The 16274-nt window shown below is 46.0% G+C and overlaps 1 protein-coding gene across 3 annotated transcripts in view; it reads right to left on the bottom strand.

The window, feature by feature from the left end:
- Positions 1-16274, bottom strand: part of UNC80 (unc-80 homolog, NALCN channel complex subunit) — a 119469-nt gene that overhangs the window by 23475 nt on the left and 79720 nt on the right. For all 3 annotated transcript variants that reach the window (XM_063400155.1, XM_063400154.1, XM_063400156.1), the window contains 11 exons: positions 15801-15981; positions 14676-14944; positions 11563-11697; positions 10827-10965; positions 9123-9219; positions 8328-8498; positions 8002-8094; positions 5854-5889; positions 5325-5543; positions 2871-3071; positions 438-561 (listed from right to left, as the gene is read on the bottom strand). In XM_063400155.1, the coding sequence (XP_063256225.1) occupies positions 438-561; positions 2871-3071; positions 5325-5543; positions 5854-5889; positions 8002-8094; positions 8328-8498; positions 9123-9219; positions 10827-10965; positions 11563-11697; positions 14676-14944; positions 15801-15981 (1665 nt within the window). The remainder of the gene's footprint in view (positions 1-437; positions 562-2870; positions 3072-5324; positions 5544-5853; positions 5890-8001; positions 8095-8327; positions 8499-9122; positions 9220-10826; positions 10966-11562; positions 11698-14675; positions 14945-15800; positions 15982-16274) is intronic.

The raw sequence follows: 16274 nt of genomic DNA, 5'->3' as shown, positions 1-16274 counted from the left end.
CACCTTGCAAACCCCTCTAACTGTGCAGCACCCGCCGGCCTCTGGCAGAGCAGCCAGGGCCCTTCCCCACTGGGGACGGCGGGTACCCCCAGTGCCACCCTCTGCCCAGGTGTGTGCAGTCTCCACCACCCCACTCTCCAACTTGCAGCCCTCAGCTCTCAGCTCAGTCTGGCAAAGGTGGATCTTCAAAGTGGTGCGTGGGAAGTACTGGAGAATAAACTGCCCGACCGCTGCTATCGGTCACTGTACCTCCCCATGCACCACTTCAAAAATGAACCTTCCTGTCTCTAGTGTCACCTGCAGAGTGCCCTTGCGAGGGGGAAAGGAGACAGGTAAAATGACGGGAATGGGACTGAACTTGTCATCTTCAGTGCAGAGAAACCAAGAGCAGGGGAAGGTTTAGCAAAGGTTCGTGGGGTTGCCGCTCGGCTACTCACCAGATTGACACAGACATTGATCAGAGACCTAAGGTGAGGCAGGAAGGATATGATAGGCTGCCTCTGAAGTGTCAAACAAACCCCTTCAATCAAACTGCTGGCAGGCTCCCACTCAACCTGGCGCCTGCAATAATACAACAGTAGGAGCCGTTAGCCGCGGGCTGCTGCCCCCCACCAGACGCGACACGGGACCCACACACAGCGAAGCCCACAGGGGAGACGTGGCAGACAGCGACGACGTCCAGGGAGCACAGAGAACGCCTCCCCCACGGCCAGGGAGCACAGAGAACACCTCACCCATGGCCAGGGAGCACAGAGAACACCTCACCCATGGCCAGGGAGGCACAGAGCACGCCGCCTGCCTGTCCGAGGAGCTGCTGCTGCTGACATGAACCCCTCACGGCAGCAGTGTGAGGAGCTGCGCTTCACCCCTGACGCTTCCCTTGACAGAAGAGGAGATGCCAAGGCACCGCAGGGAGCCCACGCAGCGTGGGGAAGGGCCTGCTGAGCCAAGCTCCCGACCTCCATCTCACGGGCCTGGGGATGTTCCCACTGAGGTGAACAAACCCCGGCAGCCTGAGTGCCCTCTGCGAGCTCCTCGGCCCCTGGCTGCTCCACCAGCGTCACTCCCGGACACAGACTGCTCTGAACATAAACTGGCTCTGCAGCTGTACCATCCCCATCTCCACCTTGTGCAGGAGGGATGAGTCACTCCCCATCAGCACCAAAGGCCTTCGTTCCAGGATCCTTTCCTCCCTGACACTTTGCTTTTCTCACCAAAACAAACTTTAGGGATTGCGCCAGATGCTGAAAGGATTCCCCTTCCTAATCATAAGCAGAGGGAGCATAGGCAACATCAAAGTGGTTCACAGCCTTCATCTCAGGGCCTGACTCTCTGCGGTCATTGTAGCTCAGAAGCCAGCATGTGACTGCATTTTCTGGGACAGAAAGACAAAAGGCTGGCAGAGCCTGTTAGCTCAAGGATATCCCAGTCAAGGTCTTCAGGTGCCTTCTCAGAGCCCCATGAGGAATCAAGTGTTCGCTATGCAAGCTCCTCTTCAGACCAACATATATCTCACCTTTGTGCATTCACTGTAGCTAAATCCCCAGGAGAGTGCTTTGTTCTGTACTATTCTTACACACCCACTGGTTCCAGCAGACACCAGCAGGGTGTGGGGTGGGGTGCCCACAGGAGGCAGTGGGTAAGATTCTGATGGTGGGTACCCCAGAGAATGGCTCCTGAGGTCCTGCACCCAGGCCCATCTCTAAGAACCTGCTTGACTCAATGATGCTTAAAATGGAGATGCTGCATTTGGTCCCGTGGCTTTGTTGTCCCTTTTGTGGACAAAAGAGTAATTTAAGCCAAGCATAGGTAGAGGCATAGAGAGAAAGAATATGAAAGGAAATTTCAGTTTAGGGACATCCATTCAGCTTACGTAAGGAAGAAAGACCTTCAGGAACAGCAACCCCTATCTGCCTTTGAGGCAGAAGGAAGTATGGACAGGGAAAGAAGGAATGGATGACAAGCAGGCAAGACTTGTCAAAGAATCAAACCCACAGGAGAGAGAAGCACTAAAATTTCTGCCTCTGAATTCCTTACAAGGGTGGAGTTTCTTGAAGCAGGTTAGCCAAAGAAAAGTGATGGAGAGTGATGCCAGAAAGAAGATATCACCTCCCTGTTATTTGTTCCATCTCTGATTCCTACTGGGACATAATTCTCATGTTCTTTAGCATGATTTGGCTTCTCAGCTGAGATTGCCAATGAATTGCCATTCAAGCAGTTGAGGACATATGCCCATGAGGGTGACCAAAACCAATGACCCTTTTTACTCAGATCACTGGAAAATTCACAGGTCCGAGTGATTTTATACCACCCAGACTGGATTTGTACCACTGCCTCCAAGCAGGGATGCTCCACAGTCAATACCTCTTGAAGTTGCCAAAGCCTGCACGTACCAATGCCACTGTGAGATGTACCAGGCTTCTGGCAGGCATGGATCTGAAGCAGCTGATGCAGTTCTTTGCATTTTACCAGGGGGCAACCAGACTCTACTGCATAGCTCCTGACTATTTTTGTCTTTACAGAGGACATAACAGCATTGCCGTGCTAGAAGCACTCTTCCTACAGTTTCACTCCCCTTTAAAAAACTCATGGCAAAAGTTAATTAAAAGGGCAATGAGATGGAAAAAATCTGAAGACCTTCTTTTCGGGAAAGAAAAATGACATTTCTGGAAGTTCCCTCTTTAGTTCTTAATAACCAGAAGACACAACAAAAACACCAACATAAACACACAAGATAAAAACACCCGTGATTTCTGGTGTGTTGTAAAGACTCACTGCAACACGACAGCTCGAGGTAGATGACATACCCACACTTCAAGGCTCGCAACATCAGAAACGGACCCCAGGGGGTTTGCAGAGCACCCGCTCACCTCAGGGTGGGCATCTTGTGAATTTTATTGAACATACGGTCCAGCCTCTTTAGGATGAGGATGAGGGCAGGCCTCACGGCCTCGGCTGTCCAGTCGGTGATGGGCAGCATCTCCATGACGTAGCGGCGCAGCCCGCGGCTCTCCATGGTCTGCGTGTCGTAGGGCGCCAGCTTCAGCAGCGAGTGCGCGATCTCTGCCAGCCTGGGACCCGGGGCAGAGGGGAGAACAAGCACAGCCTGCAGCTCTGCACACGGGCACTGGCACAAAAACACTCAGCAGACTGGTGAAAAGGGCAACATGTGCCACTGTTTAAACTCTTGGATCTGACACCACAGCTCTGGCCTGTTCAGACTGTTTTGTGTTGCGGTGAGCTTCGCTCGAAAAGACACACGGGGCTACGAATTTGGGAGAGCAGAAAGCAGCAGGGAGAATCTCTTGCCTTGTTTGTTACCTCTTATTATATACTTTTAGCAAGGTGCCCATGAATTGGAGAGTGGCATTCCCACCTCTCAACTGCATTGGTCAAAGGGACTGTCATTCAACCTCTCCTTCTCTTGGAGAAGGACTTCAAAACAATGGCAATATTTACAAAATACTTACTTTAATATGAACGCTCAGCAAACTAGGAAAATCTCATGGTGACAGTTTTGTTGGAATCACTGTTTCTATTTAAGCACACATGAATGGGCTAAATATTACTTTTACATTAAATGCACAGAGGGAACATCAGGAATGACAGATTTGTGTAGCTAAAACCAAAGTAGCCGTGCTGGCAGTGAGACTACACATTGCCAATGCCTGTGAAACACAGACCCAACATCACCTGTCAGTTCATGAGTGATTTGGGTTTGTTCTGTGCTTGTTTTTCAGCATTACCACTTTAGGAAGGATTACTGTGCAATTTTAAAGTGTTAAATTTTAAAAGTAACATGTCCATAGGTTTACACAACATGTTCTTTGTAGGATTGCTCCCTGCAGTTTTTATTTGTTTCTCCTAACACCTCTACAGATTGTGTTGCTGTTGCTTTTTCCACTATCCCAGATGGCCTTGCCAACAGTATTTTTTTTGTATTTACTGTGAAATATCATGGCAGCATTTAACTTACACTTGCAGCTTGACAAAAATCTACTAAATACTTGGATATTGATGGTAAGCAAAGACCAGAAATAAAACAGGAAACATCAACAGACTTTGTATTGGATGACTGCAGTACAATCTTATCTGTATTGTGGGAGCTTTTTCTGAAATGCATCCAACTAATGGAACATATTTCTATTCTCTTTGTAATCTGCCTAGTAATATCAAGGGCAACAAGTTGCTCAGATTAACCAAAAGTGGTATAAAATTGGGGTTTTATCCAGTATTTCTTTATTATTCCTTTTTTGAAACTGCTCTGTCCTACTATGAAGTAGGTCTGTTTTCTCAAATGCTGTGAAATTTAAATGATCATATAATTAAGCTTCTTGCCAGCAATACAATACCAGTTCCATGCAACAATATAGAAAAACTTCCTTATGCATTATAGAGTGTGAGATCCATTTCATCTAACTTGAAACATCAATCTCAATTCATCTGCTAGCTCCTTCCTAGCAGAAATAAGCCATCTGAAGATAATTCTTATCTTCCTAAAATACTGGGATAAACAGTTGGATGCACATCTTCCTTTTCATTGGGTGCCAAAAGATCTTTATGACTTTTTCAGACTGAACATTTGACTTTTAAATGGCTAAAACTGGGTGAGATGAATCCTGTCTGGAGTGACTAGCATATTATCCTGTTTTCTGCAGCCTCTGAAATGGCACCTGTCAGCCTCCCAAGAGCAGGACTGTCACATCACATTCTGATAAATCTGCTCTCTATGTAGAACTGAGTTTGTCCTGCACTGGTTAAATCCTGTCACTCATGTCACTGATACTTATGAATTTATGTAAGGATCGAGATTGCTTTTATTTAGAGATAACTATGATTAAGCTTTTTAGGTCACAACCCTCACAAAGCAGCCCTTTCTAGTACTTTCCAGGAGACTTAAAGGAATCAGAGTACAACTCATTATTTGCTGTAAATCAAGGTCAGTTTTACTGCTGCAACCTCTGACCATGAGAGAACTTCTCCCTTGAAAAGAGTGCAGTGTTTGCCTTGAAAAGAGTTAGTGTAAATGAACAACTGACAAAATAATCTATCTATTATCAAAAGATCTATTCCCTCTTGTCCCAGTTATTGCTTCTCAGTGGCAATTTATGTTATTTTGTGCTTACCATGAACAGCAAACTCAGAGAAACCTTCTTTATATGCAAGCAGCATCAGTACAATCTGAGGAACATCCAAAATCAGACAAAAAACATGCAACTACACCACCAAAAAGTGATTCCATCTGCTATTCTGAAAAAGAAAGAGCTAGGAAGAAAGGAGCCCCCCTGAAATGGCCAAGTGAAAGCAGAATGCCTGTGGAATACCTCATGTGGGACTTCACATCCAGCAGCTCCAGGGAAGTGACTCGGGGCTCGCCCGCCAGGTTCTGCAGGACCTTCAGCCTCGGCCCACAGTGCTTGTAGAACTCTGTGCAGATGTTGAGCAGCGACTCCCGGGGCCTCCTGAACTCCTCCCTGGCAATCCGCTCATCCAGCTCCTCTCGGGGCAGGCCCTGGCCCTCCTCCATCAGGTGAAGGTTCTCCCTGGAGGAGACAAAGCAGGACACAGCACAGAGTGTTAAATGCAGATCATCAGAGATAGATTACAATCACCTCCTCATCTTGTTTGTGCAGCAGATGCTTTCCTCTGCAATTGAAAGAAAGGTAGTTGCATCTGCAATTAAGAAACAAAAAAGGGAAGTTATAATCTTCCAAGTCTTGCTGAAAATGTAAGTATTTTCTATGTGAATTATCCTTTGATATGTTCCCTGGAAAAAGGCTGCCTGTCACAGCAGCCGTGTGTGGGAACGGTTCATCACATGCCAGGGGAGACTGGGATAAAATTTTACTGTACCTGATAAAGTGTAGTTTGGCTCCCTGTTCTGGGTACCTGGGAAAACAGAAAGAGTCAGGTTGCAAACAGCAACTTAGCAGTGCCTAAACTTGCCTTTCTAAAAGGAAGTGACCCTATTCTAGCCCAGAGGTTTATGCATCATGGCCAGGATAGTGTCCTGTGTCACTGGAACAAGGCTTGCACATAGTTATTGACCACACTGAACTGCCTTTATCTCCCAGCTTCCATCAAAAACATATTCCTGGAGTTGGTGACCTTGTTCTGAAAGGAAAACTTCAGGCTTAAAAACCACAGCTCTCTTTCAAGTGACTTTTCTTACTGATTTTCACCCAATGCTTAGTCTATTTCACAAACCCAGAGCTCACCAAGTGAAAAGAATACCTCAGAGAGGTTTTTTTGTTTTATTGTCATTTTCTCTTGCTGCTTCTTTTTGAGAAAGCAATAATACACCCTGCACTTGGCTAACATGTCCAAGGCTCGAACAGTAATCATTCAAACATCATGAGACTCCTGCTGCTGCTAGCAAATGTCTGTTGCAGTGATAACTCAACAGAAGAAACAAGTGCAGGAAACCTGGAGCAGTGCAAAAGTATTTTGGATCAGAGGCTGAATGTCTGATAATCAGAAAAATCTGGAAATGTAAGTCAAGATGCCAGAGTCACACTGCATTGTCTGTCAGCAGATACAATTAGCTGCTCTCCAAAATCAGCAGATGGAGAATAAAGTACTACTTTCCACTACACCTTATTTTCCTTCGGCTGAGCAATCTGGCAAATGAAGTAAATGACATATGTTCACTTCAGACTCCAGCATGTCTGGTTTATCTGCTGCTTTGTCATATCTGGAGTTTATCTGCTTCTCAGATTGGGGATTCAAATTCAAAGCCATGTTTTAACCATGGCTGAATGGATTTTAAAAAATAACAGACTGATACCAGGAGTTTACCAACCAAGATGTGAACACATTTATAAAGTTCTGTGATGAAGTTCTTTGGTGTTTTTTTGTTAGGTTTTGGGTTTTTTTTTTTAAGAAGGACAAGAATATTTCCAGGCACCCTTTTCACGTCTCTCAAATAGTCAGTTATCCTTCCACTGCTACTTGTAACTGCAAAAACCCCAGACCAATGTGGAGGTAATTATCACAGAAAGAGACCACAGAGAATGCCCAAGGAAACGGGAAAGGGAACAAAAGAGAACCAGAGGAGGTGCCAGTCTCTGTGAGCCTCAACTGACAGGCAGTTTGTGTTTGTACAGGGGTTGAGCCCCTTAGGACAAGGCCAGAAGGATCTGACCCTTCTGCTGATGCCTTCAGTTTTAGCTTTCGTGTTTTTCAGACTCTGTGCTGCCTAGGGGTGCAGTTCTGAGCCTCACAGTCAGGGTCACTCAGCTCTTCACAGAGTAGGGAGACAAATCCTTTTCCTGCTGGAGACCAAGGACAACTTTCAGGCCCAAAAGCACAAACAACAGTGGATTGAAGGGAGAAAACAAGAAGGATGGGACTTCATAACCTGAAACTGTAACTGGACTATTAAACTCCAATATGCTAATGGATCAAAACTTATAAAAGTGTGAGACCTCATGACTGTTAGTCCATTTTGTGTCCATTTTGTGACCATTTTGGGTCCACCCTGGGTGTAGCCCTGGCCAGGCTCTTGTCCTGCCCAAGGTGTACCTTTAAAGGCCCTTCAATAAATATCTGCTTTATTCTCCGGCTCTGTCCAGTCTCTGTTCCAGGTCAGCCCTCCCAAGGCATCACTGCCAGCCAAGCATGCTCTGCCCACTGATCACTTTGACAGGGGACTCAGCAGGAAGAAAAGCACAGAATTAGTGAGCTTCAGCAAGATACCTCTAGAGGACAAAAAGGGGAATTAATAATTTAGGCTGTGTGTCTGCCACCATTTTGATACCCTGGCCTTCTGTTTAGATGCATTGTTTTAAACTAGAAATCCTGTTCTTGGGTATTTTGGTTATCATCAGAAATGCAGTCCTGGGGAATGTGCTCTTTTGATGTGGCTGTTTTCTCCCACAGTACAGTACCCAGAGCACTCCTGAGCTGTCTGAAGCCAAGCACTCTGAGCAATGAGACATTACCTTACTGAAAAAAAAAAAACCTGTTTCAGAAATTAAAAAAAGCAAGAAAAGCCTTTACCTGGTGTTCACACCTGCTGACATGGTGTGGTTTGCTGTTGTGGTGCCTTTATGGCCTTGGTCACATCGACTCATCTGTGGGGCTGTCATAGGCCTGGCAAAGAGAAGGTGGAACACACTACACATCAAATCTAATGAGCACGCAGAAATTCTGCTTTTGCTCTGGAGACTTGCACTGATTTTACCAAGTGTAAAACCCAACCATTCCTAAGCTGAGTCCAAAACTCAACCATCGCAAGCCAGGCTGCATGTCGTGGCCTCCTGTGCATTCCTTTCCCTGCACAGACAACCGAATGCAGGCTCAGCCCCCTGGCCCGTGTGTGTTACCTGGTGAGAACTTCTACACTGTACAAGAGGGCCTGCAAGGAGGTGGCAAGGGCACCCATGGAAGCAATCTCCTCACGGGCTGCTGTCCCAGTGTCCGCCTGAGAGGTCTGTCGCTTCAGCTTCTGCAAGTAACAGGGAACCAGGGCTTCCAAGACCATCAGCATCTGCAGGCTGCAAAAATAACAATACTTGGTCTGATTTATTTTGTCATTCCTCAGCTCACATTAGGCAGAGGCTCAGGTTTCTATCTGAAGACCCTGGATCTGTCACTAAGTATTCAGTGCTTCTCACTAGAAGTCTTGAGCCAAAGATTGGGAACTTCAGGGGGAAACTGGATGATGCACAGAACAAGAATACTAACAAAACTCCCTGAACTTTCAGGTATCTTCCAAATATGCCATCCATTTGCTAACAAGCATTTTCCCTTCCAAAGACTTTGACTCTCTGATTCCCTCTAGCAAATAACATTTGTACTTGAATAAGTTTATGTCTGCTCTCTCTGTTATCCCCTTTTGCCTCCAGCTGCCTGTTTCTCCCCTCCCAGTTCCCTCTCCCTTGCTCCTCTGATGACAGAAACCAGGAGGACGTGGTGTGATCCCCACTGGAGACAGGGCTCACACCCTGCTGCTCTGGCTGCCCCCAGCCCAGCTGGTGCCCTGGGCAGGGCTGACAGGCAGAGCTTGGCCTGGGAGTGCATTTCTGCATCCCCTGCCTCCATTTGCCAGCCCTGCTCTCACATCCCACACGCAGCTCACGCCTTTTCTGGGTGTGCACAGATCGAGACAGGATGGTCACCTTCTGAATGACTCGGGAGCATAAGCCACCACTGTCACACACAGCTTGATGGCCTCACTGATGGAAAAGGTCAGGTCTTCATTGCCATAGCAGAAGTCTGAGGGAGTAAAGCAGCACAAGAAGACTATCACACAGTCATACTAAGTGTGCAAGGAGCTAACACACCTCCTTTCCCCCTCTCCCATTACTTGCTTTTCACGTTAGCAATAGCAGAGTAAAATCTGTCCCTGTAAAAGGAACATGCTGCACTCCCTGCTGAACCCTACTGCCCAGGCACTCAGCAGGTGACAGCTCTCAGCAGGTCATTCAGGGCTGAGCAAAGGGCCAGCTGAGTCCTGCTGCAAACATCACCCACCAAAAGCTCAGTCTTAAACTCATACATGGCAAGGACTCTTGTCAAATTAGGGATAATCTTTATGCCCCCTATGTGTTTTTCTTAAATGTTCCAAACCACACAAAAGGTGATGCTGATGCAGCACTAAGGGCAGAAGATAGTTTTACTTCTCAAAAATCAGCCCCTTTTGTACTCACAGCCACGTGGGTGCCAGCAGAAAAGGGACTCTGTTGTGCTAGTGATTTCAGAAAAAGGTTTCAAAAGCATTTAAGTCACATGCTACAAATATCACTTTGGGCAGTTCTGTGCACTAAGAAACTAGAAAGAATAATTCTGGTAAAAGATTATTTTTGTTAATAGAACTGTAGTCCTGTTTCCAGAAGTGACTTTGCTATGCAGGAGCCCAAGCCAAAGTTAAGGTCCAAAAACATGTAAATCATCATTCTGATCTTCATATGGAGGATACCACATACACAAAATTCTCATCCACAACCCATACTTCAGAATTTTCAGAGATGTTTTCAATAGCTCTCCATAGTAACCTCCAAGATTTTATACAAATGTTTTGTACAGTCCACAAAGAGGAAGAAATATCTTCTGTTTCTGTACCACTTCATGCCAAAACTTTCTATATAATCGTGTAGCATTAAAATCCCACTTTAAAGCTTTAACTCTAAGGCCAGTCAGGCTTCACAGTGCATCAAGATAACTGGTATTTAAGAGAGGTGCAAATTTGGAAAACAAGGTGAAGACCCTTGTAAAAATCAGCAAAAAATCACAAAGCAGTCAAATTCTCAAGTGCAGCATTATGTGGATAACTCTCAGGAGACAGAATGTCCTGGATACACCATACAGCCATATAAATTCTGCTTTATGAGAAATCAGCACGCCCAGGAGCTCAGCACTGCTGGATGTCTGAATTGCACCCATCCTCATCTACAGCCTGCCCACGGGAGAGGGTGCTGCTGTTTCCTGTCCACATGGACAGAGCAGAGGATGAAACTGATCCTGTCAGCATAATACAGTTAATTAGGCATCTTTATTCCTCACTCACACATGTTAAAATTCAAAATGCCAGAGGCTCGTCTCAGACTAGAAGGCTTAAAGCAGAAAAGGTAGCTTTGGAATAGAATTAACGAATAATTCCCCTCCTGCAGAAAGTATCAAAAGGATGATGATGATAAAACCAGTCTTAAAAGCCCCATGAGGCACAGGGAACAGATAGGACAGATTCCTGAAGAAGAGAAGGGCCCTAAAGAAATTGTGCTGCATCAAATGCCTGTTGAATCAACAAACTATAAACCAGAATTACTGAATAAAGGGGTAATAAATGAATAAATGAACAAAATTACTGAATAAATTACTATTACCTAATGACTTGAGAGGCTTTTCTGCTTTCACCAGCTCTAAGATGTCCAAAATGTCTGGAGTATCTCCCTCCAAAGACTGCAGCAGGTCAAACAGGCACTGGGCTGACACTCCTTTGCTGGTCCCATTGTTTGTAACGTCCTGTTCCAACAAGAGGCGTTCATGTCAGCCCAGGAGTGTTTATCTGGAGGTGTGGACAACCCTTGTTTTTGGTGAAGGGTCCACTGGGGCTCAGGAGCTCATTGCTTTGCCTGAGTGATGCTACAGTGGGAGCAGGATCTGAAAGCTGCACACAGACCTTTGCTGCCCTCTGAAGGACAGAGATGGGTGTGCTGACAGTGCCCCACTTCCAGTTAAGACAGCTTTAACATGCCTAAAATGTTAGAACATCACCAATATTCCAAAACGTGACTAATCAAGCGTTAGACTTCCCCTGTGCTAAAACTTGGTATTAAGCTTTTAATTCTCCTATTGCTGGATTCTAAGAACGGGTTTGCATTTTAGGAGTTGTAAGTCATTACTGTCCTTTTAGAAGGTGTTTATAAACAGAAATTTCAAGTGAGACCACATTTATTGGCCCGGACACCAGCAGCTTGGCGCCGCACCCCCCTGCCCCGTCGAGCGATGCACAGAAACCAGGCTGGCTCTGTGCAGCCCCCAGCACTCCCTGCTGCTGACCCCTGAGGGGTGGCTGCACGCCCTGGCTGCCCCCCAGGCCAGAGCAGGGCTCTCACTCACAGGGAACTCCAGCAGAGGGGCCACGCTGGCGAAGAGCTGCAGCACGAAGGGCTTGCGGTGCAGCACGTAGAACTGGCGGCACGCGAACTCGATGGCCTGGCGCAGCTGCGGGTTGCTCTCGTAGTCCGAGTACACCTGGACACGGGGAGAGGACATGGGGACACCCCTGTCTGGAAGGGCTCCTCACCCACCTCCTGAGCCCGGCCTGAACCAGCACTGCCACTCCTGACACACTTCTAAAGGGGGAGACCGGCCACCCTCCCTGGCAACTCATTTCATGGACAGAGTATCCTCAGGAAAAGGTTTGCTTCTCACGTGATTATTCCAATGTTTTTTGTCCTGCATACTGAGGTTGATTCCTTCCCTCTCCTTCCTAGAAGCACTTCACTTGTTAGAAGCCAGTTAGTGCTTTCTTTCTGACTCTTGGTATTTTTCAGTTAATCAAATTTGGTTTCCAGTTCTGTCTCACAAGGTGTTTTCTATGTGAACATCCCTGTTCTCCTGCAGTCCCTTGAGCTAACTGATGCTTTCTCTGAGCTGGATAGAGCCAGTACTTCCAGTCAGAACTACTCCTGATGAAAGCAGAATTATTCCATGTTTTTATTCCATGTTTTTCACAAGATACAAATCTACATCATCACCCCAGACTGGCATTTCAGATACTTTTCTCTTCCATCCTTCACCACAAGGATGCTGCTGATTCATGTTTGGCTTCAGCTCTAGAACTCCAACATTCTGTCCTGCAGAGGTGCCGCTAAATCAGTTACTTTCCTTCCCATATTCTGTGCCTGATGATTCAAAAGTAAAGTCTCAGCTAACCAACACAACACAGTGTGTTGGTTCGGGGTTTTTTTCTGGTTTTTTTCAGACTGCATCTCTGGTTTGTCATGATAATCTGTACTCCTACTCTGTCCTCCAACACAGTGACAGTGGCATCCACTTTTAAAATATTTTAACTGTTTTGGAGTGGCATTTCCTTCAGGGCAGGCCACTGAACCACACAGAGAACGTGATGCCAATTTCTGGGGTTTGTTTCTCAGTATAAATTCCTAGGAACAACTTCTCTGTGTGAGACCTCTGCAGAGACTTCTCAGTGCCCTGGTAGGCTGAGGAAATTCATACAGAACCCTCTAGCACGGGGACAAGGCCTGCCAATATCTCATTTTCCTTAGAAAAGGGAAATAATTAACTGTATATGCACTTTACCAAGGAAAATGGAAAAACCAGCAACAAAAAGAGCCACGTGGGGAAAAGTGGGTGTATGCATCAGGAGCATAACTGAGCTTCAGTTAGTGGTAAAAGAATTGACCACAAACAAACCAACTGATCCTGGGTACCTGCCATGGAGAAATGGAATCTGCAAAACCAAACACGCTCAGAAACACTTGCATTTTCTTTTGGAATTGCTTTTTTACCCCCCAGGGGTTGTGTTTTAATAATTCAGTAGTTGACAATAATTGAGGGTGAGGATAAGCAAAAATGACAAACTAATTTCTCTCAATACGAAGTGAAAATGAAGAAAGAATCCTTTGTAGGACTGAATGGTTCCTGTTGAGGACTTCAGATTATGTTATTAGGTTATATTATTTCAAAGGGTTTTGTTTCTAATTAATAAACCCATGCACTGATGAGCTGGATCCAATTCATACTTATCTAATCATGTAAGGCAGGATATCAGACTTTCCAGTTACTACAGAGCTTGTTTAGAGAGCTCAAGGAATGACTGGTTCTAATTATAGTTCTCTGTTAACTACGTGGAAATGAACACCACAGGGATTCTTCTTCTCTGTATTTGCATTACAATATTAAATCTCTACTGAGATACTGCCTTTGAGTCTTACAGAAACAATCCTTTCTATGTGTAAAGGAACTGGTTTTTAAACTTCATTTTCAGTAGCTGATTTTTTTTCAAGAATCAGCAGGAAAAGAGGCCCACTTGTTCATCTCAAAGTGAAGAGAAAATCCACCTCTGGCACTTCCAATATTGATCATCATTCATACGAAAAGACAACAAAGTTTTTCATAAATGTTTTGAGTTATTTTCATACTTAACAAGTGAATATAATTTAGTGTCAATTAGCAAGTAGCAAACCCAGATATTTCAAGTATTTCCCAAACTTCAGCCATCCCTGAAGTAAAAATCATGGAGAGATGCCCAAGGTCCTGAAATTGTCTAGGAATTTTCCATTTCTGTGTGAAGTACAGAGAAAGGAAAACAGACATTTCTTTACTTAAGACAAAGGAGAACCAAAAATTTAAAAATTTACTCAAGAAGGAAATAGAAAGCTAATTTGAATTTGTCTGAAACTTCAGAGTCCATCCACAAACAGCTTCAAAAAATAGAGAGGTTTGGCAAATCAAATTAAAATAGACGATGGATCATGGTTAGACGACTTGTTTGAAGGCTAGAGCTTTGCACCTCAGCTAAAGGAGCTGTGTAAAATATTATGTATTAATTGTTATAGTGACAATATTAGTTACAGTGCCTTATGTACTTCACTGTGTACGACACTTGACGAACAAGGCCATCAAAGAAATTTTTTTCTGTTCAAGAAAGAGGGGGAAATATGGGGAATCGATTTGTAGAGAATTGTCAAAGCCTGACAGAAGGCTCACACAGCATGCACCTGTATGCAAACTCTGAGATAAAATATGCTGGCTTAAAAAGGCCATGGAATAGGACAGAGGGAGAAGTTGTTGAGAGAGAAGTCAGTCGAGAGAGAAGCTGAACTAGAAACAAATTTCAAATTATGACTTGCAAATAGACCAGATGTTTTGGAGAAATAGAACTGTGAAAGATGTGTTGTAGTAGGACCTATGAGGGGTATTTTAGATGATTGGCTGAAAAGCTTTAGGAGCACTGTGTGGCAAAAGCTGACAGGCCAAAAAACACTTAGTGCATTGTAATTAGGAAATAGTTCAGTTTCTGATTGTGATGGTGTGAACTGTAACATCTGCACCGTCTCACCCCCCTCATGAGACTGAAAATGGACTAAAGGCCTTTGCAAGGCCTCTCAGGAGCGCTGTGTCTGGTCAGAAAGGGACAATGTGACAGTGCTCTGTGCCAGCGGGACACAGCAGCGTTCCCGGGATTCCTGCAGGGCATGGCTCACCTGCAGCATGCTGGGCAGCACCCACTGGTAGCCACTGAGGGAGAAGAGGTGGTTGAAGTGCACGGCCGTGTTGATGACGGTGGCGGCGTACTGCCGCAGCAGCGCGCTGTCCTCGGGGTGCAGGATCAGCGCCCCGTTGAACACGTTCAGGAACAGCATGATCTCGTCCCCCCACGGGAACTCGCTGGGCATGCCCAGGAACATCTCCTCCAGCAGCTTAATCCACAGGCTCTTCTGAAGGGTGTCCAGACCAAAGAGCTCCTTCCCAGCTGCAGGAGAGAAGAGCAATCCACAGCAACAGCAGTCAGCTCTGTCCACACAGCCAGCCTCTCCTCACTGCACAGAACAACAACGACCATCCTTCTGCCTTTTTAAAATTATGTCACCCATCCTGTGTTTCTGTAAGTGCCCACAGGGCTTGAGCAAACTTCAACCGAAAGCATCAGTACGAAGATGAAGAATTATAAATATCACACAGTTCAGTGATCTGCTGGTTGGACACTCTTCCCTTATTGAGTGGAAGATCTGAGCTTGTGCATGCATCATCTGCCTCACACAGAGGCTGTGCAGATTTATGCTCATTTTGCATGTTCCAGGTGTCCCATGCATTACAGGAAACTGATGCAGAGCTACAATAATGCAATAATGCTTCTGAAATCAAGTGCCTTTAGGGCTGCTAGAGAACTTGCCACTGTGCAACAACGGCCTATTTAACCTATTGAACATCAGGCTGGAAACCCTGCTTTACATTCAGAGAAAAGTTTGCACGTGGACTCTTTCTGTTACCCTGCTGCAGATTTTGCCCACTCTTCACTGGATGTCGGCTGCTTCCTCGAAGCAGAGGGTAAAGGACTTTGAGCAATCCTTTATAGGTAGTCTCATGCACAGTTTTAGCCCTCAATTAAAACTCATTCTCATTTAGGTCCAAAGCAAGTAGCCTTGCCTGGAGAATTCTAGCAGTGAAGCCCTTTGTGCTGCTCTGCATCCAGCCAACAGTTCTGTATGGGTTTCCCTAGGATACAGGGAAAGCTGTTTCCAGAAGAGCTTCCAGAAAAGCTGCAAGCCCGTGTGTCTCTGAGGCACTCCCTGAAACCCTCTGTGCCCTGTGGTGGCAGGGGCTCCTACCCTGGGGGTCGCTGAAGAGCGAGAACTCGGCGTCCACGGCGCTGCGGGGGAAGGAGGGCAGGCGCAGCAGGTCCTCCTGCAGCATGGACACGTGGGACTGCTTGTGTGCTGCAGGGATCTTCTGCGTCAGCGAGATCAGGAACAGCACGCGCCCCACCTCCTCCAGCTTCCGCGTGAACACCTGGCAGGGAACGGGCACAGGATCCGGATCAACACAACCCAAAAGCTCCTCAAAATGCACGTGCCCTTGGCCAGGTTCATCCCTGCGGCCCTCTCTGATCGCAGGGATGCTGCACCCACGGCTCACAGCACCACGGTGAAACTCACTGCACCCTCTCCATAGAATCTGTGTTCTCCAGCCCAGGTCTGCAGAGATGGATTGTGTTTGCAAAAGTGGCTCTAACAGCATTTTCTATTTCAGTCCTCTGGAGGACCCTAGGTGGTTGCAGAACGATTTTCAACTTTGCCATGGGT

This window comes from Prinia subflava, chromosome 6, assembly GCF_021018805.1.
Source record: "Prinia subflava isolate CZ2003 ecotype Zambia chromosome 6, Cam_Psub_1.2, whole genome shotgun sequence".
Taxonomy (NCBI): Eukaryota; Metazoa; Chordata; class Aves; order Passeriformes; family Cisticolidae; genus Prinia; species Prinia subflava.
This window is presented reverse-complemented; position numbering and strand designations above follow the sequence as displayed.